Here is a 26,407-nt window from a genome sequence, read left to right as displayed (position 1 = left end):
CTGTCTCGTCGTTGGCGGTGATCAGGCCTACCACTGTTGTGTCATCGGCAAATTTAATGATGGTGTTGGAGTCGTACCTGGCTGTGCAGTCATGAGTGAACAGGGAGTACAGGAGGGGACGCTTTGTTGTTGTTGAGGATCAGCGTGGCGGATTTGTTCTTACTTACTCTTACCACCTGGGGGCGGCCCGTCAAGAACTCCAGGATCCAGTTGCAGAGGCAGGTGTTTAGTCCCAGGGTCCTTAGCTTATTGATAAGCTTTGAGGGCACTATGGTGAGCTATAGTCAATGGATAGCATTCTCAGATAGGTGTTCCTTTTGTCCAGGTGGGTAAGGGCAGTGTAGAGTCTGCTTTTCTTTCAAAAACAAGGACATTTCTACCTGACCCCAAACTTTTGAACAGTAGTGTATATGTTTTCGCTGTTTCTTCTTTGTTATGGGGTCAAAAAGGTTGGAGAAGTGGTTAATCCATACATCTTCATTTTGGATTGATAGTTCTTCATGTTGTTGTTTAGTGTGTTCCAATATTCCCAGAAGTGGTTAGAATCTATGGATTCTTCAATTACATTGAGCTGATTTCCGACTTGCTGTTCTTTGTTTTTCCTTAGCTTATTTCTGTACTCTTTGTGTTTCACCATAGTGAAGGCATAGGCTCAGGTTCTCTGTCTCTGTGTTTTTGGTTGAATAGGTTTCTCAATTTCTTCCTTAGGTTTTTGCATTCTTCATCAAACCCCTTTTCATTGTTATTCATTTTCTTAGGTTGTCTGATTGAAATGTTTAGATTTGATAAAGGAAGCAGAGAGGTCAAATATACTGATGAGGCTTCCTACAGCCAAGTTTCCACCTTCACTACTGCAGTGAAACATTTTGTCAAGGAAGTTGTCTAAAAGGAATCTGTTGTTGGCTAATTGTTTTGTGGTAGATTTCTACACTACTTTCCTTCCATTTACAGCATTTCTTAATAGTATGCAGTTTGTTCAGCTTTTATACCACGTGATTGAGTATTGCTCTGTTCAAGTAGGCTGTGATTTTGCTGTGATCTGATAAGGGTGTCAGTGGGCTGACAGTGGAGGCTCTGAGAGACTCTGGGTTGAGGTCATTGATAAAGGATTCTACAGTACTGCTGCAAGAGATGAGCTGTAGGTGTACCACCACAGCAGTCCCCTCGAAGCCTACCATTGACTATGTACAGACCCAGCGTGCGACAGAGCTGCTTTTTGTTGTTGTTGTTTGTTTTTTAAAAGTTGTGCCTAGGGGGACATATTGGGGAGTGTATTGCTGTCACCTTCAGGTAGGTGTGTCCCCCTGCATGCTAAGGGTGTCAGGTTCTGGCGTTTAGTTTGCAACAGACTAGTACATGTCCCTAGGTCTGGAAATGATTGATCTCCCCTTCTAGGATGAAGAAGCTGTCTTCATTGAAGTATGGGGATTCTTGTGGGGAGATATAGTTAGCATACAGGAAGACATTTTTCTATGCTGAGATGATTTCCTTGTTTATTTTTGTCTGTATTTCCAATTTCTTTGGTGAGGTCTGTGTTCCTGCTCTTTAGCCCAAAGGCAGATGAACTCTCCCTGTCTCTCTGTCTCTCTCTCTCTGTCTCTATCTCAGTCTCTCTCTCTCTCTCTCTCTCTCTCTGTTTTCAGGTCAAATCTAATAGGGCAGTAAATAGTAGGACTCGCTGAGCTTGTGTCTGTGCATGTGTGTGTGCTTGAGTGTGTGTATGTGCACTATAATTGCCTCTGTATTGCATAACCTGCTGAAGGCTGAACCCAATGGCCCTCCTCATTAAACATATAGAGGAAAGGCTTACGCAAGACCTTCACTCTTTCCCCATGTTAACAAAGACCGTAATAATAACATGACGTAACATTGCACAATATTACTGTACTGTAGTTAAACACGGCTATAAAGAAGCTCATGGATTTACATCCATCATCAAAGATGTTATAATTCAGAATTGCAATAATGGTAATATGATGATATGGTACAGTACATTATTGTATGGTACTGAATGGTTGAGGTAGAGGAGGAGGACATTGAATAGTGTATGACCGTAATGAAAAATTGGCGTTATAGATCTTGCCATAAATGACCATATTCACATTATGAGTTGACCGTATTCACAGGACTGCATCACGTGGTGTCTCCAGAGCACGGGTCAACCAACTTGTATTGTTAATATTCACTATTCATAGCTCTCTAATAGCACCATCCCCCTCCTCGTTTCCTCTCTCTCTCTCTCTCTCTCTCTCTCTCTCTCTCTCTCTCTCTCTCTCTCTCTCTCTCTCTCTCTCTCTCTCTCTCTCTCTCTCTCTCTCTCTCCCTCTTTTTCTCTCTCAGCTCTTGAAGAAGAAGGGAGCAACATCTTTCCTGCAGAGGCTGGAGAGGTGTGGTCCAGTTACGGTTGCTGTGCAGCTGAGGGTAAGTATTAACCAGTAGCACAACAATGGACCAAACCAGAACCATAATAACCCAAGCACTTTACCCAGTAGGGAACCTAACCCTAATCCTAACACTCACCTCAATCCAAACACTAAAGTCATTCAATTTCTTTAGCTGACCCTGACCATGACCCTGGCTGCATGGAGTGCACTATTTTCCTCTGGTGAAACGCAATGCACGCTATAGGGAATATGGTGCCATTTTGGATGCAACCCATGACCCATATCTCTGAACCACAACCAAGTACAACGGAAGTCTATAAAATGTGGTATTAATTTGTAGTTGATCCATATGAAACAACACTATTCATTTTGATGGATCTCTGCCCCACAAGTGTAAAACAAAGGCAGATCGCGTTCCAATGTCCACACCACTAAATCCAATGTGATGTGATTGTGGCTTAACATGGAAGTAGCTTTAGTGTGAGTGATGGTTGGTGGTTTGAATGAGGGCAGTGTGCTCCCTGCAGGCAGGAGTTGTGGTCTTACAAGGAATGGAGAGAAGGAGAGGGGAGAAGGAGAGAGGAGAGAAGGTGAGGGTGGGCTGAAGAATAACGCTGTATCCACCCAAGCATAAAGCCCTCTGAATGTATGAATGAACAATGAACAATGGGCTCTGTGTGTGTGTGTGTGTGTGTGTGTGTGTGTGTGTGTGTGTGTGTGTGTGTGTGTGTGTGTGTGGTGTGTGTGTGTGCAAGTTTCTGACGTCACGGCTCTCGGTACAGTAGCCTACTTACACACATTTACAGTGGAGAGCCATGTCATTAGGGAGTGGTAAGAAGCATGATGGAGTGGCACCAGTGTATATCTGAGAAACACACTCTGACACCCTCTCACAGCCTTAGTCATGACAGGTATTTGTATTGCTGGTCCCTACAGAGACAACACACCCTAACCAATCAGACCCTTCATCACACACATGACGTGACCTCACTCCTCACTCACTGTTGTCTTGGCGACCGTTGACCACATGTAAGGAAACCTGGCCATTTAACCCCCCCAAACCTATGGAAGTTATGTATCCAGTTAAATCCAGTCTCAAGAGCTCCACGCAGAGTGCTGTACACCGAGGACTAGGCCCACATGTCTCTATAGGCCATAAAGTATAGCATGATACGGTTGAGGAACTTTCCCAGTTTGAGAAACTATCCCAGGTCAAATAACTAGCCCAGATTGAGGAACTAGCCCAGGTTGAGGAACTGGCCCACGTTGAGGAACTAACCCAGGTTGAGGAACCAGCCCAGATTGATGAAATAACCCAGGTTGATGAGCTAACAGAGATTGAGGTATTAGCCCAGGTTGAAGAACTAACATGGGTTGAGGAATTAGCCCAGGTTGAGGAATTTATACCAGGTTGAAGAACTATGCTAGGTTGTGGAACTGGCCTAGGTTGAGGAACCAGCCCAGATTGAGGATGTAACCCAGGTTGAGGAACTAGCCTAGGTTGAGGAACCAGGTCAGGTTGAGGAACTAACCCAGGTTGAGTAACTATCCCAGGTTGAGGAATTTATACCAGGTTGAGGAATTAACATAGGTTGAGGAACAAGCCCAGGATGAGGAATTTATACCAGGTTGAGAAACTAACCCAGGTTGAGGAACTAGCCTAAGTTGAGGAACCAGGCCAGGTTGATGAACTATCCCAGGTTGAGGAATTTATACCAGGTTGAGGAACTAGCCCAGTTTGAGGAACTATCCTAAGTTGAAGAACTGGCCCAGGATGAGGAACTAGCCCAGTGTGAGGAATTATCCTAAGTTGAAGAACTGGCCCAGGATGAGGAACTGGCGCAGCATGAGGAACTGGCTAAGGATGAGAAACTGGCCCAGGTTGAGGAACTAGCCCAGGTTGATGAACTAACCCAGAATGAGGAACTGGCTGAGGTAGAGGAACTGGCCCAGGTAGAGGAACTGGCCGAAGTTGAGGAGCTGGCCAAGTGTGAGGAATGTGCCGAGGTTGAGGAACTAGCCCAGGTTGAGGAACTGGCCCAGGTTGAGGAACTATCCCAGTTTGAGGAACTATCCAAAGATGAGAAACTGGTCCAGGTTGAGGAACTAGCCCAGGCTGAGGAACTGGCCCAGGTTGAGGAGCTGGCCCAGGTTGAGGAATTAACCCAGGTTGAGGAACCAGCCCAGGTTGAGGAACAAGACCTGGTTGAGAAACAAGTCCAGGTTGATGAACTAACCCAGGTTAAGGAACTAGCCTAAGTTGAGGAACCAGGTCAGGTTGAAGAACTAACCCAGGTTGAGTAACTATCCCAGGTTGAGGATATAACCCAGGTTGATGAACTAACCCAGAATGATGAATTGACCGAGGTTGAGGAACTGGCCGAGGTTGAGGAACTGGCCGAGGTTGAGGAACTGGCCGAGGTTGAGGAACTGGCCCAGGTTGAGGAACTGGCCAAGGTTGAGGAACTAGCCCAGGTTGAGGACTTAGCCGATGTTTAGGAACTAGCCCTGGTTGAGGAACTGGCCCAGGTTGATGAACCAGCCCATGTTGAAGAACTAACATAGGTTGTGTAATTTTTATCAGGTTGATGAACTATCCCAGGTTGAGGAACTATCCCAGGTTGAGGAACTATCCCAGGTTGAATAACTATCCCAGGTTGAGTAACTATCCCAGGTTGAGTAACTAACATAGGTAGAGGAAATTCTATCAGGTTGAGGAATTTATATCAGGTTGAGGAACTATCCCAGGTTGAGGAACTATCCCAGGTTGAGGAACAAGCCTAGGTTGAGGGACCAACCCAGGTTGAGGAACTAGCCCAAGTTGAGGAATATATACCAGGTTGAGCAACTAGCCCAGGTTGAGGAACTGGCCCTCCAGAGCAGCGGTTCCCATGGTACGAACTTCTTTTAGTTCGTACCGCTTCAAACATTCAACCTCCAGCTGGGTACCCCCTCTAGCACCAAGGTCAGGGCACTCTCAAATGTTGTTTTTTGCCATCACTGTAAGCCTGCCACACATACACTATACGATACATGTATTCAACATAGGACCAGGTCTCTTATATGACCAGGTCACAAATAATAATATAATAATAATCAATAATGTTGCTCTTTATTTAGCCATCTTACATATAAAACCTTATTTGGTCATCAAAAATTGTGTATAACTCACCACAGGTTAGTGAGAAGGGTGTGCTTGAAAGGAAGAACATAACTCTGCAATGTTGGGTTGTATTGGAGAGTCTCAGTCTTAAATCATTTCCCACACCCAGCCTGTGCCTTTATTTAGTTTTCATGCTAGTGAGGGCAAAGAATCCACTCTTGCATATGTACGTGGTTGCGAAGCGCATCAGTCTTCACAGCGTGATTAGCCAATGCAAGAAACTGAGTGCAGCCCTATCCAGAAATCTGGCAGTGGCTTCTGATTAAATTACATTTTCACAGAACCGCTTCTTCCAATTTTGATGAGGCTCTCTTGTTCAGATATTGGTAATTGGACTGGAGGCAGGGCACGAAAGGGATAACGAATCCAGTTGTTTGTGTCGTCTGTTTCGGGAAAATACCTGCATAATTGCGCACCCAGCTCATTCAGGTGTTTCGCTACATAACATTTGACATTGTCCGTAAGCATGAGTTCATTTGCATACAACAAATCATACAATGATGGAAAGACCTGTGTGTTGTCCTTGTTAATGCAGACTGAAAAGAGCTCCAACTTCTTAATTATAGCCTCAAATTTGTCCCGCACATTGAATATTAACTCAGCAAAAAAGAAACACCCCTTTTCAGGACCCTGTCTGTCAAAGATAATTCGTGAAAATTGAAATAACTTCACAGATCTTCATTGTAAAGGGTTTAAACACTGTTTCCCATGCTTATTCAATGAACCATAAATAATTAATGAACATGCACCTGTGGAACGGTGTTTAAGACACTAACAGCTTACAGACGGTAGGCAATTATGGTCACAGTTATGAAAACTTAGGACACTAAAGAAGCCTTTCTACTGACTCTGAAAAACACCAAAAGAAAGATGCCCAGGGTCACTGCTCATCTGCGTGAACTTGCCTTAGGCATGCTGCAAGGAGACATGAGGACTGCAGATGTGGCCATGTCCGTACTGTGAGACACCTAAGACATCACTATAGGGAGAAAGGATGGACAGCTGATCTTCCTTGCAGTGGCAGACCACGTGTAACAACACCTGCACAGGACCGGTACACCTGAACATCACACCGGGACAGGTACAGGATGGCAACAACAACCGTAAGTTACACCAAGAACGCACAATCCCTCCATCAGTGCTCAGACTGTCCGCAATAGGCTGAGAGAGGCTGGACTGAGGGCTTGTAGGCCTGTTGTAAGGCAGTTCCTCACCAGGCATCACCGGCAACAACGTCACCTATGGGCACAAACCCACCGTCGCTGGACCAGACAGGAATGGCAAAAGTGCTCTTCATTGACGAGTCGCGGACATCCTCCTCCCTCATGTGGTACCCTTCCTGCAGACTCATCCTGACATGACCCTCCAGCATTACCATACCATCAGCCATACTGCTCGTTCTGTGCGTGATTTCCTGCAAGACAGGAATGTCAGTGCTCAGCCAAGGCCAGCGAAGAGCCTGGATCTCAAACCCATTGAGCACGTCTGGGACCTTTTGGATCGGAGGGTGAGGGCTAGGGCCATTCCCCCCAGAAATGTCCAGGAACTTGCAGGTCCCTTGGTGGAAGAGTGGGGTAACATCTCACCGCAAGAAACTGGCAAATCTGGTGCAGTCCATGAGGAAGAGATGCACTGCAGTACTTAATGCAGCTGGTGGCCACACCAGATACTGACTGTTACTTTTGATTTTAACCCCCCCTTTGTTCAGGGAGACATTATTCAATTTCTGTTCGTCACATGTTTGTGGAACTTGTTCAGTTTATGTCTCAGTTGGTTAATCTTATGTTCATGCAAATATTTACACATGTTAATTAAGTTTGTTGAAAATAAACGCAGTTGACAGTGAGAGGACGTTTCTTTTTTTGCTGAGTTTAGTTGTGGCGAGTCCCTGTAATCCTAGATTCAGATCATTCAGGTGAGAAAAAACATCACCCAGATAGGCCAGTCGTGTGAGAAACTCATCATCATGCAAGTGGTCAGACAAGTGAAAATGATGGTCAGAACTTTAAACTCGTCTCTCAATTCAACAAAAACGCTTGTAAAAGCGTTACATGGTTGCTGACCATATCGTTGCATAATGCAGACAATGCACAAGAGTTCCTTGGCCTTGCTTTAATAACAAAATAACAATTTTCACTGTAGTGTCCGAAATGTCTTTCAATCTGTCAGGCATTCCCTTGGCAGTAAGAGCCTCTCGGTGGATGCTGCAGTGTAACCAAGTGGTGTCGGGGGCAACTGCTTGCACGCGCGTTACCACTCCACTATGTCTCTCTGTCATGTCTTTTGCGGCATCAGTACAGGAACCAACACATCTTGACCACTGAAGTCCATTTGATGTCACAAAACTGTCCAGGGCTTTAAAAATATCCTCTCCTGTTGTCCTGGTTTCCAGTGGTTTGCAGAAGAGGATGTCTTCCTTAATTGACCCCCATAAATGCAAGGGACATATACCAGGAGCTGTGCCAGGCCCGCCATGTCTGTTGATTCATCCAGCTGTAACGCATATAATTCACTGGCTTGTATGCAAAGCAGTAATTGTTTCAAAACACCTCCTGCCATGTCACTGATGTGTTGTGAAACAGTGTTGTTTGATGAAATCATTGTCTGTATAGTTTTTTGGGCCTTTTCCCCCAGTATTGTCCCAGCCATATTCGCGGTAGCAGGGAGAGTTAAGTCTTCCACAATAGCATGGGTCTTGCCTGTACTAGCCACTCAGTAGCTCAGCATATAAGACGCTTCTAGCCTTCTATCTGTTGCTTTTACACGTCTTACCACTCGAAAGTCGTCTTTATTCTCGCTCAAAAAACTCCTGTGGCTGATTTTTCAAAATGTCATGTTTCATTTCTAAATGTCTGTGCAAGAGTGAAGGTTTCCTGCAAAAGAGTAACGGTTAATGTGATTGGATGTTAATTATTTGACTAGGCTTCCTGCATTTGACATTGTGTTGTTATTTCGCTCAACACTAGATGTTCTCATTTTATTTTGGGCAGAGAAACGAGACCACTCAGGCAAGAAAAAACCTCACCCAAATGTACAGCCCCGTTGGAAAATATAAATCTACTGTTTGAAAATAATATTTTTTGTTGAAAAATGTGAATCACATTTTTATTTGGCGTTCCCCCGACGGCATTCCGTGTACCCCTGGGGGAATACCTGATCTAGACGGATAAATGGAACCATGTTGCCATGAAGCTGATACCAACACCAGTGCTGTGTTGATGTGGCAAGGGAGTGAAGAATTGGGTCAACTCAAATGCTTAAGGAACATGAATTTTAACAGGAAACAATCTCTCTCTCCCTCTATCTCTCCATCTCTCCCCCCTCACCTCTCCTCCTTTCAGAACTCTTTGTCAGATGTGGTCAGTAAGCTACAGGCGTGTACCCCTCACTTTGTGGAGTGTATGCGCCCCAACAGCAGGTGCACGGCGGACTGCTTTGACAGTTTCCACGTGTCTACCCAGCTGCAGTACGTAGGGGTGCTGGAGATGGTCCGGATGATCCGCTATGGCTACCCTGTACGCCTGCCCTTCAACGGCTTTCTCACCAGGTAGGTGGCACAATATATTACAGGCTGCTCCTATTGAACTAGACATAGTACAAAATATATTACAATGATCCATAATGGATTGATCTTGGCCTTTGTGGTGTGATTCCATTTAGGCCCCTATCCGATCTCTTTAGATCTCTAAACAACTGGGATTGGGAAATTGTCTGAAAATCTGAATAAATCTGATAGTTGAAAACAAGATGGTTATGGGTCCACCTTGCCTTGCAATAGGACTTGGGTAGCTTCCATTATATGCTTCCACCTATCCAATCTTTACAGATCTGTGAAGACTAAAGGGGTAGTGGCTAGGGGAAGGGGCTATGGGCTGAAATGGAACCAGACCTGTGAGTGTGATGGGTCACTGTGGCCTCTGTGTAGGGGTCTGTGTGATAGGGGGGGTGGAAGCACCATAGGGAAGATCTTAAAGACTCTGCCTTCTCTCTGCCTTCTCTCTGCCTTCTCACTTCAAATGGGCCTTTTACGGCACACATTTTACTGTTGCTGGGTTCCCCCCCACACAAACACTCATGCACACACGTACACAGACACACAATGGTCAGGTGGAAGTCATCTACTTAATGGTTCTTCAGGTCTGTGTGACCTGGACAGAATTACAGTCAATCTTTACATAGAGACAACATGTCTCTCTCGCTCTCTCTGGCTCTGGCTCTTTCATAGCTAACTGACAGGTCACTGTGATCCTTAATGTAGCAAGCACAAAGTGGTCTCAATCAACAACACTAATCTCATAAAGGATGTCTTGAGGAGATGGGAAACAAGTGTGTGTGTGTGGGATGGGTCGACAATAACTATGATGAAAAACACTCATCAACTACCTCTTTTTCCTGATGAAAATGTATGACGATAACGAGACGAGATGCATTAGTAGAGAGAATGATTTATTTCAGCATTTATGTCTTTCATCACATTCCAGTGGGTCAGAAGTATACATACATTCAATTAGTATTTGGTAACATTGCCTTTAAATTGTTTAACTTGGGTCAAACGTTTCGGGTAGCCTTCCACAAGCTCTCCACAACCAGTTGGGTGAATTTCGTCCCATTCCACCTGACAGAGCTGTTGTAACTGAGTCAGGTTTGTAGGCCTCCTTGCTCGCGCACACTTATTCAGTTCTGCCCACAAATTTTCTATAGGATTGAGGTCAGGGCTTTGTGATGGCCACTCCAATACCTTGACTTTGCTGTCCTTAAGCCATTTTGCCACAACTTTGGAAGTGTGCGTATGGTCATTGTCCATTTGGAAGACCCATTTGCGACCAAGCTTTAACTGATGTTCATTCAATATATCCATATAATTTTCCTTCCTCGGGATGCCATCTATTTTGTGAAGTGCACCAGTCCCTCCTGCAGCAAAGCACCCCCACAATATGATGCTGCCACCCCCGTGCTTCACGTTTGGGATGCTGTTCCTCGGCTTGCTAGCCTCCCCATTTTTCCTCCAAACATAACAATGGTCATTATGGCCAAACAGTTCTATTTTTGTTTCATCAGACCAGAGGACATTTCTCCAAAAAGTACGATCTTTGTGAACATTTTTTATGGCGGTTTTGGAGCAGTGGCTTCTTCCTTGCTGAGTGGCCTTTCAGGTTATGTCGATATAGGACTCGTTTTACTGTGGATATAGATACTTTGTACCTGTTTCCTCCAGCATCTTCACAGGGTCCTTTGCTGTTGTTCTGGGATTGATTTGCAATTTTCGCACCAAAGTACAATCATCTCTTGGAGACAGAATGTGTTTCCTTCCTGAGCGGTATGACGGCTGCATGGTCCCATGGTGTTTATAGTTGTGTACTATTGTTTGTACAGATGAACGTGTTACCCACAGGTGTTTGGAAATTGCTCTCAAGGATGAAACAGACTTGTGGAGGTCTACAATTTATTTTCTGAGGTCTTGGCTGATTTCTTTTGATTTTCCCATGATGTCAAGCAAAGAGGCACCGAGTTTGAAGGTAGGTCTTGAAATACATCCACAGGTACACCTGCAATTGACTCAAGTGATGTCAATTAGCCTATCAGAAGCTTCTAAAGCCATGACATAATTTTCTGGAATTTTCCAAGCTGTTTAAAAGCACAGTCAACTTAGTGTATGTAAACTTCTGACCCACTGGAATTGTGATACAGTGAATTGTAAGTGAAATAATCTGTCTGTAAACAATTGTTGGAAAAATTACTTGTGTCCTAACCGACTTGCCAAAACTATAGTTTGCTAAACTTCTTAGGGCTGCAATCCCGTTAACGGGATCGATATGACAACAGCCATTGAACGTGCAGGGCGCCATATTCAAAACAACAGACATCTCATAATGAAAATTCTTCAAACATACATGTATCTTCTACCGTTTTAAAGGGAATCTTGTTGTTAATCCCACCACAGTGTCTGATTTCAAATAGTCTTTACAGCGAAAGCACCACAAACGATTATGTTAGGTCACCACCAACTCACAGAAATATTCAGCCATTTTTCCAGCCAAAGAGAGGAGTCACAAAAAGCACAAATAGAGATAAAATGAATAACAAACCTTTGATGTTCTTTACCAGATGACAATCATAGGACTTCATGTTACACAATACATGTATGTTTTGTTTGATAAAGTTCATATTTATATAAAAAAAAATCTCAGTATACATTGGCGCGTCACGTTCACTAGTTCCAAAAACATCATGTGATATTGTAGAGAGCCACATCATTTTACAGAAATACTCATTTCAATGTCGATAAATACAATTGTTAGACATGGAAATATAGATATTCCTCTCCTTAATGCAACCGCTGTGTCAGATTTTTTTTTTTTACTTTACGGGAAAAAGCAAACCATGCAATAATCTGAGACGGCGCTCAGAAAATAAATACAATTATTCGCCATGTTGGAGTCAACAGAAATCAGAATTTGCATTATAAATATTCCCTTACCTTTGACGATCTTCATCAGAATGCACTACCAGGAATCCTAGTTCCACAATAAATGCTTGATTTGTTCGATAATGTCTATTATTTATGTCCAAATAGCTACTTTTGTTAGCGCGTTTAGTACACAAATCCAAACGCTCGTGCAGGTCCATCCGAACGTTGGACGAAAACTTCAAAAAGTTATATTACAGGTCGAAGAAACTTGTCAAACTAAGTATAGAATCAATCTTTAGGATTGTGTTATCATAAATCTTCAATGAAGTTCCAACCGGAAAATTCTTATGTCTGTAGAGAAGCCATGGAACGCAGGTCACTATCATGTGAAATGCGCATGATCAGGACCTGGCTCTCTGCCAGACCACTGACTCAAAGAGCTCCCATCTGGCTCCACAACACAGTAATAGCCTCATTCAAGTTTCTAAACATGGTTGACATCTAGTGGAAGCCCTAGGAAGTGCAACTTTATCCATATCCCACTCTATTCAATAGGGGCTGGGTTGAAAATCGACCAACCTCAGATTTTCCACTTCCTGTTTCGATTTCTTCTCGGGTTTTTGCCTGCCATATGCGTTCTGTTATACTCACAGACATCATTCAAACAGTTTTAGAAACTTCAGAGTGTTTTCTATCCAATACTAATAACAATATGCATATATTAGCAACTGGGACTGAGGAGCAGGTCGTTGACTCTGGGCACCTCTTGGCACCTTTCATCCAAGCTACTCAATACTGCTCCTGCAGCCATAAGAGCAAAGAAATGTGTTGAGTGGTTGAAAAATTAGTTTTAATGACTCCAACCTAAGTGTATGTAAACTTCCGACTTCAACTGTATATATGTTAATTATGACTGGCATTCATTAAATAAAATGTTGCCAGCTAAGGTATGCTAAATAATAGCAGGCCTAGTTGTACAAGTCTATCTGAATGTGCACATTTAAATCAAGAGGTACAGTAACAGTCAAAAGATTGAACACAACTTCTAATTCCAGGGTTTTTCTTTATTTTGACCATTTTCTACATTGTAGAATAGTAGTGAAGACATCAAAACTATAAAATAACACATATGGAATCATACAGTAACCAAACTAGTGTTCAACATATTTACATTTAAGGATTTTCACAGTAGCCACCCTTTGCCTTGATGACAGCTTTGCACAATATTGGCATTCTCTCAACCAGCTTTATGAGGTGGAATGCGGGTGTGCCTTGTAAAAAGTCAATTTGAGGAATTTCTTTCCTTCTCAATGCGATTGAGGCAATCAGTTATGTTATGATAAGGTACAGTAGGGGTGGTATACATAAGATAGCACCATTTGGTAAATGACCAAGTCCATATTATGGCAAAAACACCTCAAATAAGCAAAGAGAAATGACAGTCCATCATTACTTTAAGACCTGAAGGTCAGTCAATGCGGAACATTTTAAGAACTTTGAAAGGTTCTTCAAGTGCAGTCGCAAAAACCATCAAGCGCTATGATGAAACTGGCTCTCATGAGGACCGCCACAGGAAAGGAAGACCCCGAGATACCTCTGCTGCAGAGGATAAGTTCATTACAGTTACCAGCCTCAGAAATTGCAGCCCAAATAATTGCTTCACAGAGTTCAAGTAACAGAAACATGTCAACATCAACTGTTCAGAGGAGACTGTGTGAATCAGGTCTTCATGGTCGATGATGATAGTCCCACTAAGTTAAGTGTACCTTTACATCTAAATACATGACAGAGTGTCACCAGCAAAGCACCTCCACACCTCCTCCTCCATGCTTCATGGTGGGAACTGCACATGGGGAGATAATCCATTCACCTACTCTGAGTCTCAAAAAGACACAGTAGTTGGAACCAAAAATCTAATCAGACCGAAGGACAAATTTCTACCAGCGTAATGTCCCTTGCTCGTGTTTCTTGGCCCAAGCAAGTCTCTTCTTCTTATTGGTGTCCTTTAGTAGTGGTTGCTTTGAAGCAATTTGACCATGAAGGCCTGATTCACACAGTCTCCTCTGATCAGTTGATGTTGAGATGTGTCTGTTACTTGAACTCTGTGAAGCATTTATTTGGGCTGCAATTTCTGAAGCTGGTCGCTCTAATGAACTTATCCTCTGCAGCAGAGGCAACTCTGGGTCTTCCATTCCTGTGGTGTTCCTCGTGAGAGCCAGTTTTATCATAACACTTGATTGATTTTGTGACTGCAAGTAATGATGGACTGTCGTTTCTCTTTGCTTATTTGAGCTGTTCTTGCCATAATATGGACTTGGTGTTTTACCAAGTAGGGCTATCTTCTGTATACCACCCCTACCTTGTCACAACACAAACGATTGGCTCAACCGCATTAAGAATAAAATAAATTCCACAAATGGACTTTTAAGAAGGCACACCTGTTAATTTAAATGCATTCCAGGTGACTACCTCATGATGCTGGTTGAGAGAATGCCAAGAGTGTGCAAAACTGTCATCAAGTCAAAGGGTGGCTATTTGAAGTATCTCAAATATAAAATACAGTGCTGTGAAAGAGTGTTTGCCCCCTTCCTGATTTCTGATTTTGTTTTGCACATTTGTTACACTTAAATGTTTCAGATCATCAAACACATTTTAATATTACACAAAGATAACCCAAGTAAACACAAAATGCAGATTTTAAGTGATCATTTTATTTTTTAAGCGAAAAAAGTTATCCGAACCTTCATGGCCCTGTGTGACAAAGTAATTGCCCCCCCCCCTTGTTAAATCATGAATTTACTGTGGTTAATCACATTTTTTGAAAAGCTCAGTTCGATTTCACTAGCCACACCCAGGCCTGATTTCTGCCAGACCTGTTGAATCAAGAAATAACTTAAATAGAACCTGTCTGACAAAGTTAAGTAGGCCAAAAGATCTCAAAAAGCAAGACATCATGCCCCGATCCAAAGAAATTCAGGGACAGATGAGAACAAAGTAATTGACATCTATCAGTCTGGAAAGGGTTACAAAGCCATTTCTAAAGCTTTGGGACTCCAGCGAACCACGGTGAGAGCCATTATCCACAAATGGAGAAAATTTGGAACAGTGGTGAACCTTCCCAGGAGTGGCCGGGCCTACCAAAATTACCCCAAGAGTGCAGCGACAACTAGTCCAAGAGGTCACAAAAGAACCCACAACAACATCTAAGGAATTTCAGGCCTCACTTGCCTCAGTTAAGTTCAGTGTTCATAACTCAACCATAAGAAAGAGACTGGGCAAAAATGACATCCATTGCAGAGTTCCAAGGTGAAAACTACTGATGACCAAAAATAAAATAAAGGCTCGTCTCACTTTTGGCAAAAATAACTTTTTGGAAGGTGTGCGTCCCGTTACATCTGGCGTAAAAGTAACACAGCATTTCAGAAAAAGAACATCACACCAACAGTCAAATATGGTGTTGGTAGTGTGATGGTCTGGGGCTGCTTTGCTGCTTCAGGACCTGGACGACTTGCTGTGATTGATGGAACCATGAATTCTGCTCTCTACCCCAAAAAATTGAAGGAGAATGTCCGGCCATCAGTTCGTGACCTCAAGCTGAAGCGCACTTGGGTTCTGAAGCAGAACAATGGTCCAAAACACACCAGCAAGTCCACCTCTGAATGGCTTAAAAAAAACTAAATGAAGGTTTTGGAGTAGACTAGTCAAAGTCCGGACATGAATTCAATTGAGATGCTGTGGCGTGACCTTAAAAAGGAGGTTCATGCTCGAAAACCCTCCAATGTGGCTGAATTAAAACAATTATGCTAAGGAGAGTGGGCCAAAATTTCTCCACAGCGATGTGAAAGACTCATTGCCAGTTATCACAAACGCTTGATTGCAGTTGTTGCTGCTGAGGGTGGCAGAACCAGTTATTAGGTTTAGGGGGCAATTACTTTTTCACATAGGGCCATGAAGGTTTGGATAGCTCTTTCCCTTAATAAATAAAATCATCACTTAACTGCATTTTGTGTTTACTTGGGTTGTCTTTGTGTAATATTTACATTTGTTGGATGATCTGAAACATTTAAGTGTGACAAATGTGCAAAAAATAAGAAATCAGGAAGGGGGCACTTTTTCACAGCACTGTATATTTTGATTTGTTTAACACTATTTTGGTTACTGCATGATTCTATATGTGTAATTTCATAGTTTTGATGTCTTCACTACTATCCTGCAATGTAGAAAATAGTCAAAATAATGAAAACCCTTGAATGAGTTGGTGTTCTAAAACTTTTGACTGGTACTGTACGCGTGCAAGTCTGTAACATGTCAGAGTAACTTTCTGAAGAGGTTCATAGTGTCCTCCAGTAAACTTGATCATTAATATCTCCATTTTTTTCTTCCTTTCCCTTTTATTTGTAATCTCCTTCATCCCTTCTATCACACCTAATCTCTCCGTTATTACTGGTTATTCCTGTCTGCTTCTTGAATATACTGTACATGTATTTTAGTCATTGTGAAAGAGGGAGAGCGTTTTTCTTCCATTCGCACCTCTTTCTTTGATTCCCAGAATCATTCCTCACTACTGAGATGAAGTGTATGGTTGAGCTCCCTCCATCTCTCTTTCTCTCTCTCATCCACCTCTCTCTCTCTTTCTGTCGCTTATGTCTCTCTATCTCCCTCGTCCATCCTCTCCCCATCTCTCCCTCACCATATCAATAAAATTTAATTCAAAGGGCTTTATTGGAATGGGAAACATATGTTTACATTGCCAAAGCACGTGAAATAGACAATAAACAAAAGGAAAATTAACAAGGGAACTTCTCTGGGATATGTGGGACGCCAATTTCAAAACAACAGACATCTCATAATTAACATTCCTCAAACATACAAGTATTATACAGCATTTTAAAGATAAACTTCTCATTAATCCAGCCACAGTGTCTGATTTCAAAAAGGCTTTACGGCGAAAGCACACCTTGCGATTATGTTTGGTCAGCGCCAAGTCACAGAAAAACATACAGCCATTTTCCAAAGAAGGAGAGGTGTCACAAAACTCAGAAATAGCGTTATAAATATTCACTTACCTTTGATTATCTTCATCGGAATGTACTCCCAGGAATCACAGTTCCACAATAAATGTTTGTTTTGTTCGATAAAGTCCATCATTTATGTCCAAATACCTCCTTTGTGTTCGTGCGTTTAGCCCAGTAATCCAAATGCTCAATGTGCGATTACTTAGTTCAGACGAAAAGTCAAAACATTTATATTTCAGTTTGTAGAAACATGTCAAACGATGTATAGAATCAATCTTTAGGATGTTTTTATCATAAATCTTCAATAATGTTTCAACCGGACAATTCCTTTGTCTTTAGAAATGAAAAGGAACACAGCTAACTGAGCTCATGGCATTCTGCCAGACACCTGGTTGAAACAGATCTTATTCACTCCCCCTTCACAGTAGAAGCCTGAAACAAGGTTCTGAAGACTGTTGATATCTAGTGGAAGCCTTAGGAAGTGCAACATGACCCCATAGACACTGTATATTGGATAGGCAATGACTTGAAAAACTACAAACCTCAGATTTCCCACTTCCTGGTTGGATTTTTTCTCAGGTTTTTGGCTGCCATATGAGTTCTGTTATACTCACAGACATCATTCAAACAGTTTTAGAAACTTCAGAGTGTTTTCTATCCAAATCTACTAAGTATATGCATATTCTAGCTATTGGGCCTGAGTAGCAGGCAGTTTACTCTGGGCACCTTATTCATCCAAGCTACTCGATACTGCCCCCCAGTCCCAAAGAAGTTAACAATTAACAGTAAACATTACTTTCACAAAAATGTTAAAGAGTATAGAGATTTAAAATGTTAAATTATTGTTAATGTTGTTACATTGTGCAAATAGTTTAAGTATGAAAGAGAAAATAAATAAACAGATCAATTTAGATTGTATTTACAATGTTGTTTGTGCTCTGCTGGTTGCCCTTTTCTTGTGGCAACAGGTCACACATTTTGCTGGTGTGGTGGTACACTGGTATTTCACCTAATACTACAGTCCATTCGGAAAGTATTCAGACCCCTTGACTTTTCACATTTTGGTACGTTACTGCCTAATTTTAAATGGTATTAAAAAATGGTATTAAAAAATGGTATTAAATGTTTTCTTTCCTCATCAATCTACACACAATCTACATACAATACCACACAATGACAAAAGCAAAACAGTTTTTTAAAACATTTTTGCTCATGTATAAAAAAAACGGAAATATCACATTTACATAAGTATTCAGACCCTTTACTCAGTATTTTGTGGAAGCACCTGTGGCAGCGATTACAGCCTTGAGTCTTCATGGGTATGATGCTACAAGCTTGGCACACCTATATTTGGTGAGTTAATCCCATTCTTCTCTGCAGATCCTCTCAAGCTCTGTCAGGTTGGATGGGGAGGGTCGATGCAGAGGTATTTTCATGTCTCTCCAGAGATGTTCGATCGGGTTCAAGTCCGGGCTCTGGCTGGGCCACTCAAGGACAGTCAAAGACTTGTCCCGAAGCCACTCCTGCATTGTCTTAGCTGTGTGCTTAGGGTGGGTTTCCTGTTGGAAGGTGAAGGTTTGCCCCAGTCTGAGGTCCTGAGCGCTCTGTAGTGGGTTTTCATCAAGGACCTCTAAGTACTTTGCTCTGTTCATCTTTCCCTTGATCCTGACTAGTCTCCCAGTCCCTGCCGCTGAAAAACATCCCCACAGCATGATGCTGCCACCACCGTGTTTCACCGTAGGGATGGTGCCAGGTTGCCTCCAGATGTGACGCTTGGCATTCAGGCCAAAGAGTTCAATCTTGGTTTCATCAGACCAGAGAATCTTGTTTCTCATGGTCTGAGAGTCCTTTCGGTGCCTTTTAGCAAACACCAAGCGGGCTGTCATGTGTCTTACTGAGGAGTGGCTTCCGTCTGGCCACTCTACCATAAACACCTGATTGGTAAAGTGCTGCAGAGATGGTTGACCTTCTGGAAGGTTCTCCCATCTCCACAGATGATCTCTGGAGTTCTATCAGAGTGACCATCGGGTTCTTGGTCACCTCCCTGACTAAAGCCCTTCTCCCCCGATTGCTCAGTTTGGCCGGGATGCCAGCTATAGGAAGAGTCTTGGTGGTTCCAAACTTCTTCCATTTAAGAATGATGGATGCCACTGTGTTCTTGGGGACCATCAATGCTACAAAAAAAAATTGTACACTTCTCTAGATCTGTGCCTCGACACAATCCTGTTTCGGGGGTCTGCGGAAAATTCCTTCGACCTGGTTTTGGTTTTGGACAGTGGGACCTTATATAGACAGGTGTGTGCCTTTCCAAATCATGTCCAGTCAATTGAATTTACCATAGGTGGACCGTCAAGTTGTAGAAACATCTCAAGTATGATCAATGGAAACAGGATGCACCTGAACTCAATTTCGATTCTCATATCAAAGGGTCTGAATACTTATGTAAATTAGATATTTCTCTTTCTTATTTTTAATAAATTAGCAAAAAGAAGAAAAAAAATGTTTTTGCTTCGTCATTATGGGCTTTTGTTTGTAGATTGATGAGTAATACAATTAATGTAATCAATTCATGAGTAAGGCTGTAACGTAATGAAATGGAAAAGGTTGAGGGGTCTGAATAGTTTCTGAATACACTGTAGATATGGGAGTTTGTCAAGATTGTATTTGTTTTCAAATTCTTTCTGGGTCTGTGTGATTTGAGAGAAAAATGTGTCTCTGATATGATCATACAGTTGGTAGGAGGATAGGAAGTGCAGCCTGGTTACCACCTAATTTTGTGGGCAGTGGGTACTTAGTCTCTTGAGAGCCAGGTCTGCCTACAGCTGCCTCTCTCAATAGCAAGGCTATGCTCACTGAGTATGCACATAGTCCAATCTTTCCTTCATTTTGGGTCTTTTACAGTGGTCAGGTATTCTGTTACTGTGTACATTCCAGTTTTCTTTTGTTTTGTGTGTGTGTGTGTTTTCAATGTGTCAAGCAATTATCTTTTTGTTTTCTCATGATAAGGTTGGGTCTAATTGTGTTGCTGTCCTGGGGCTCTGTGGGGTCTGTTTGTGTTTGTGAGCAGAGTCCCCATACCAGCTGGCAGAGTATTCTTCTCCAGGTTCATCTCTCTGTAGGTGAGGGCTATGTTTTGGAAGGTTTGAGAATCACTTATTTTAGGTGGTTGCAGAATGTAATTGCTCTTTTCTGAATTTAGAAAATTAGCAGGAATCGTCCTAATTCTGCTCTGCATGCATTATTTGGTATTTTACATTGTACACGGAGGATGTTTTTGCAGAATTCTGCATGTAGAGTCTGAATTTGGTGTTTGTTCCATTTTGTTACTTCTTGGTTGGTGAATGGACCCCAGACCTCACAACCATAAAGGGACATAGGCTCTATGACTGATTCTATAACTGAAGTATTTTAAGCCAGATCCTAATTGGGAGGTCAAATTTTATGCTCCTTTTGATGGTGTAGAAGTCCCTTTCTAGCCTTGTCTCTCAGATCGTCCACAGCTTTGTGGAAGTTACCTGTGATGCTGATGTTTAGGCAGAGGTAGGTATCGTTTTTGTGTGCTCTAGGATAACGGTGTCTAGACAGAATTTGTATTTATGGTCCTGGCAACTGGACCTTTTTTGGAACACCATTATTTTTGTCTTACTGAGATTAACTGTTAGGGCCCAGGTCTGACAGAATCTGTGCAGAAGATCTAGGCAAATATCACTCTGTGTCGCTCTCTCTCTCTCCCTCTCTCTCTCTGAGGATAAAGAGATTACCGTGTACATTCCTGCCAGATAATGAGAGAGGACACACACACACTGGTCACATGACCTCTCAAAAGTTTCCACTACCCCTGACGGAGTAAACACCATTGTGCTCTCAGAAGTCCTGCCAGGACACACTTATACCCTCACACACACAATCCATGCACACACACACACACACACACACTCTTTCTCTTTCTTTCTCTTTGTTTCTCTTTCTCTTTCTCTCTCTCTCTCTCTCTCTCTCTCTCTCTCTCTCTCTCTCTCTCTCTCTCTCTCTCTCTCTCTCTCTCTCTCTCTCTCTCTCTGCATGCAGACACAGTGTTATTACTGTCTAAAGTAATATCACTGTGCACACACAATTTATTCTCAACCAAGTTTGAAACAAGCACACATACATTTGCCCCTGGTTTGTAATGGTGGGCTGTTAGTCTTTGTTGATAGACTAGGTTTTCCTCTTAAAACCGTGGAATGCTCATTAGCTAATGATTACTGCCAGATTAACTCAGTACGTTATCACTTATAAATAACTGTCTTATTGTTAACTCATTGTTATAAACAGTGTAATATGCTAATAACATATTTAAACAGTCCAGTCACGCTGAGTTGAGGGACAACAGAAAGAAAGGATGCAGAGAACGGCTGGTTGATTGGATTTTAATTTTTCCTTTATTTAACTAGGCAAGTCAGTTAATTAAGAACAAATTCTTATTTTCAATGACGGCCTAGGAACAGTGGGTTAACAGCCTTGTTCAGGGGCAGAACGACAGATTTTTACCTTGTCAGCTGAGGATTGGATCTTGCAACCTTTCGGTTACTAGTCCAACGCTCTAACCACTAGGCAACCTGCAGCCCCGGGATGAACAGTGAATGGATATGGATGGTGGGATAATAGACAGATCTGTATGCAGCCAAACTCTACTCTGTACCACCAGAGTTGTTTTGATGGAGGTCCATTGTAGAGTCTAATCTGTTGTTGGCAGAGCTGTAATTGAATGATGCCTGGTGTGTGTGTGTGTGCGTGTGCGTGTGTGATTGTATGAAGAGCAGTGGGTTTAGGGAGACATGGGATACAAAGTGGTGTGTTGCTTGTTTTTATGGGACTGTGTGTGGTTGTGTGTGTGTGTGGGGGGGGGGGGGGGGGGGGGGGTGATTGGGTGTATGGTCGACAGTTAGGTTAGCATCACAAAGGGGTGCCAGCCCCCCGGTGAAGTTGGGTTGTCTGGCGCTGGGGTGTGTCTGAGTCTGTGTGTCGGTGTCCGGGCGTTGGTGGTTGGTCAGACTGATTGTGATGGTAATATACTAGCCTTTGGCTGCTTGTCTGAGCGCCAGGACAATTTGCATGACTTTTGTGTTTGGCTCTGAATAACCTGTTTGCTCTGTATGTTAATCATCATTCTCAATCCCTCTGTGCGCGCGCATGCGTGTGTGTGTGTGTGTGGGTGGGTGGGTGGAGGGGGGGGGGGGGGGGGGGGGGGGGGGGGTTGGGTGTGTGTGTGTGTGCTGTACATTTGCTCATACGTGCGTGTTGTGTGCATGTCTATTCATGCTTGTCTGGGTTTCCAGTCTGTTGTGTTTGTCTGTTTGTGTATCCCTGTGCAGATGGGTAGAGTGGGCTCTGAAATTGTTGACAAGCGTGATAGATTACCAAAAATCTATCAATGGTGGATTTGGTGTTGAAATGAGAACGAGCAGAAAATAACCCCATACCTACTGTAAAATATGGTGGTGGATCTTTGATGTTACGGGGATATTTGGCTTCCACTGGTCTTGAGGCCCTTGTTAAGGTCAACGGCATCATGAACTTTACCCAGTACCAGGATATTTTAGCCAAAGACCAGGTTGCCTCTGCCGGGAGGCGGAAACTTGGCGTCAAGTAGATCTTCCAGCAAGACAATAACCCCAAGCACACATCAAATCCACAATGAAAAACATATTTGGTCACAAAATCAAGGATTTATTTGGACAGGGAAGCTAAAATGTTTAATTTGGCTCTTTACTCCAGTATTTTCGATTTGAGATCAATTATTTTGAGGTGACAGACTATTTTCATACATATCTGTTTTACCGTTTAGAAATGAATGGACTTTATGTATCTAATCACCATTTGAAGGTGTCATAAGTATTTGGACAAATTCACTTGGTAAAGACAGAATGAAGTCTCCAGGACCTGATTTGGAAGCTCCTCTATTCCTGTTGTTTGTTGTTTTTTGAGCATGTTTTGTGGCTGTTCAGCTGTGTGTGTGTGTGTGTGTGTGTGTGTGTGTGTGTGTGTGTGTGTGTGTGTGTGCGTGCGTGTCTGTCTTTGCGCACGTGTGCTTACACTCCAAGGCCATGTTTACTTAAACATAGAAAGAGGAGTCTGCAGAGTCACAAAGAGTCCATTCACCCTGGTCTGTCTGTCTGTCTGTCTGTCTGTCTGTCTGTCTGTCTGTCTGTCAGTCCGTCCGTCCGTCCGTCCGTCCGTCCGTCCGTCCGTCCGTCCGTCCGTCTGACTCTCTCTCTCTCTCTTTCTCTCTCTCTCTCTTTCTTTCTCTCTCTCTCTCTCTCTCTCTCTCTCTCTCTCTCTCTCTCTCTCTCTCTCTCTCTCTCTCTCTCTCTCTCTCTCTCTCTCTCTCTCTCTCTCTCTCTCTCTCTCTCTCTCTCTCTCTCTCTCTCTCTCTCTCACTCTCTCTCTCTCTCTCTCTCTTTCTCTCTCTCTCTCAACATACGTTTAGAATTAATGGATGGATGCAGCCATGGATGGTGGGAGGGATGTCGAGTGTAGGGTGGACTGTATTCTGTATTTCCACTCCCTTTCCCCCTCTTCTCCTTCTCCCTGTTTGTCTTTTTATTCTGTTTCCTCTCTTCTTTGCTCCATCGTTCCCTCACTCTCTCAAGGCCCTGGCCCTTCAGTAAACCAGATGACAAGTTAATAAATCAATCGTTGATCCTAAGGCCAACATGCCATCACACACACACACAAACAAACAAACACACACACTTACATACATTCTTCTTCTGAGTCATGCAGGTCGCACCACTAAGTCGCAGTGACCGCCAGAGGCCAATTGCATTAGACTAGACTTCTCAGCTGCAGTCATTTATGGCTAAATCAATTTTATTGTTGCTTTTATTTGTCGTTTATGATGTTTTGTGGCCAGGTCAGGAAACGCCAATTGAACTTTGAACTTGAAACCCTGCCCGTTTCATGGATGTCTGTTGTTTTCCTTTCTGATATGTTTTTTTACTAGCAAACACTTCCTCAGGTCAGGAGTTAGATCTTAAAATGTGGAAGTAAAATTAGTGTTATTGGATATACTTTAGTCTAGCTGTCCATATTTTTTCTAAGGTTTCTGGTTGAAACCACACGCTATTGTCTCTTTTGCGTAATCGGTGACCAATATCATTAAATTCCAACTGAACTCACTGTGGATGAAGAACTCTTGCCTAGTAAGCAAAGCCTGTAAGCTACACTGATGTCATGTGAAGTGTCATGTGATTAATGTGACCAACCATTAGGGCTTCAGAGAGTGGGTTAGAGTACAGAAATCACCATCCTGCTTTTACTGCCTTTGTGACAGTTAATATTTGGGGGCCGCTGAAGGGCCCTTGGTCATGTAGGCCAGACTCTTATCAGAGGTGCTATTTCACTTCGTTGACTCCATATGACACAGCCCCCCTGGGTATTGTAAAATTGGGGGCCATCAATAGTTTTCATATTCTTACAGGAGAGGTTGTGAGTTTACAGAGATCCTTTGTGTTTTATGGGTCCTGTGGGACACCGTAGCGCTGTCTGTCGGCCTGTACATTAGCTTACAGAGAGAGGGTTAGGCAGAGTTCAGAGGGAACCCACTTCTCTAAATCAAACACACACTAAAATACACACACACACACACACACACACACACACACACACACACACACACACACACACACACACACACACACACACACACACACACACACACACACACACACACAGTATAGATGTGTACACAGCAGGTTCGTCTCGTCAGGACCTCTCCAGACTATTCTAAACCGCCCTATGCTGCTCTTTCACCCCACCCTCCACCCCCTCACACACACACACACACACACACACACACACACACACACACACACACACACACACACACACACACACACACACACACACACACACACACACACACACACACACACACATAAACACAGTATAGATGTGTACACAGCAGGTTTGTCTCGTCAGGACCTCTCCAGACTATTCTAAACCGCCCTATGCTGCTCTATGCTGCTCCCCCCCCCCCAGAACACACACACCATTAACAACACAAGTGGTTTATATCTCTGACCATCTGCTCATTATGTTTGCCTCATTTAACATGGACGTTCTGTGACATCATAGGGACAGTCTGTCTGTCTGTCTGTCTGTCTGTCTGTCTGTCTGTCAGTCAGACTGTGTGTCTGTCTGTGGACTTTGGATCACACATCAGATGGAGGGAAAGCAGTACTTCAGATCACAGTACTTCAGATCACACAGAGAAGTCAGGCGAACAAAGAATTGTAATTGGATAAAGGCTCCTATTAACCTGTCATTAGACCTTAGGGCCTACACTAGTATGTAGCTCTGACCTGGACAATGTGCTCTGGGTAGAAGTCAACCGTAACCACTTATCTAGAATCAGCTGAGCTTACCTTTACTACATCTTAACTTTAGGGGAGAAAATGCAAGACTGACCTAAGAACAGTGTACATGGGTAACTATCTGATTTTGAACAATGCATAACAGCTGTTTATTGCTGGAATGATTACCACACATCTATTGAGTATTGGTATGCACACCCTTTCTGTGGGCTTTTCCACAAATTGATGTACGTTGATGTACGTTATTCATGTTGTTAAAGTTGTCCAGACATCTCTTACCAGCGTTCACTCCACTCAAACACAAAGGATCAAAGGCTGTGTCTCTAACCACACAATGGAGCTCCTCTTAGACCAAAACAACCCCTCCCCCTCTTCCAACTGACCTCTCACAGAAGCGGTAGCCCCTGGCAACACCAATAGGAACAGATGCTGCGGTGCTGGCCCACCTTTTGACCCCCACTGACTTATGAACCCTCTTGTTTGTGAATGGGCGGGTCATCCGATAGGCCCCACCAGAACCATATAGAGTTTCTGGGCCTCGCAAAAACCGCCTGAGGTAAGGCTCGTTTTGAACCACAAATCTAGGATCAGATTGCCCCAGCCCCAATCCTCGCTTTACCATAAATGTGATTATGAAAATCACTGTCCATACCGAAAAAAAAACATGATTTCACATGTGAAATTTAACCATGTTTTGCACATGAAAAATTGTATTTCACGTGAAATTTCAAAAAGTATTTGTTGTTAGGATGTCCCTGGAACGTCACACATATTTGACACACTATTATACATTGTTTATATGTTGTTTATATATATTTTATATATTGTTTATATGTATTAATACAATAGTTATTATTCAACATGACCTCACCTGGGATTTGAAATCACAGCATCTTGGTTCACGGCATTCCGATCTTCCTGCTACTCTGATCAAGAACTGATTTCACCTGTATTCCTACTCTTTGGATTTCAAAGGAAATATCAGCTCTGTTAAAAATACACTCAAGAAAAGCTATTATACTATTCAGGAGTAACGTTAAAACAGAATAATATGCACCACCAACATTAGACAACTGTACAGA

At 42.9% G+C, this 26,407-nt stretch overlaps 1 protein-coding gene across 2 annotated transcripts in view; it reads left to right on the top strand.

The window, feature by feature from the left end:
- LOC139380627 (myosin XVI) overlaps positions 1-26,407 on the top strand; it is a 180,384-nt gene that overhangs the window by 114,701 nt on the left and 39,276 nt on the right. For both annotated transcript variants that reach the window (XM_071123511.1, XM_071123510.1), the window contains exons 26-27: positions 2,341-2,421; positions 8,889-9,094. In XM_071123511.1, the coding sequence (XP_070979612.1) occupies positions 2,341-2,421; positions 8,889-9,094 (287 nt within the window). The remainder of the gene's footprint in view (positions 1-2,340; positions 2,422-8,888; positions 9,095-26,407) is intronic.

This window comes from Oncorhynchus clarkii, chromosome 22 (assembly GCF_045791955.1).
Source record: "Oncorhynchus clarkii lewisi isolate Uvic-CL-2024 chromosome 22, UVic_Ocla_1.0, whole genome shotgun sequence".
NCBI classification, from domain to species: Eukaryota; Metazoa; Chordata; class Actinopteri; order Salmoniformes; family Salmonidae; genus Oncorhynchus; species Oncorhynchus clarkii.
Note: the sequence above shows the minus strand (reverse complement) of the source record. Positions and strands in the feature narration are given on the sequence as shown.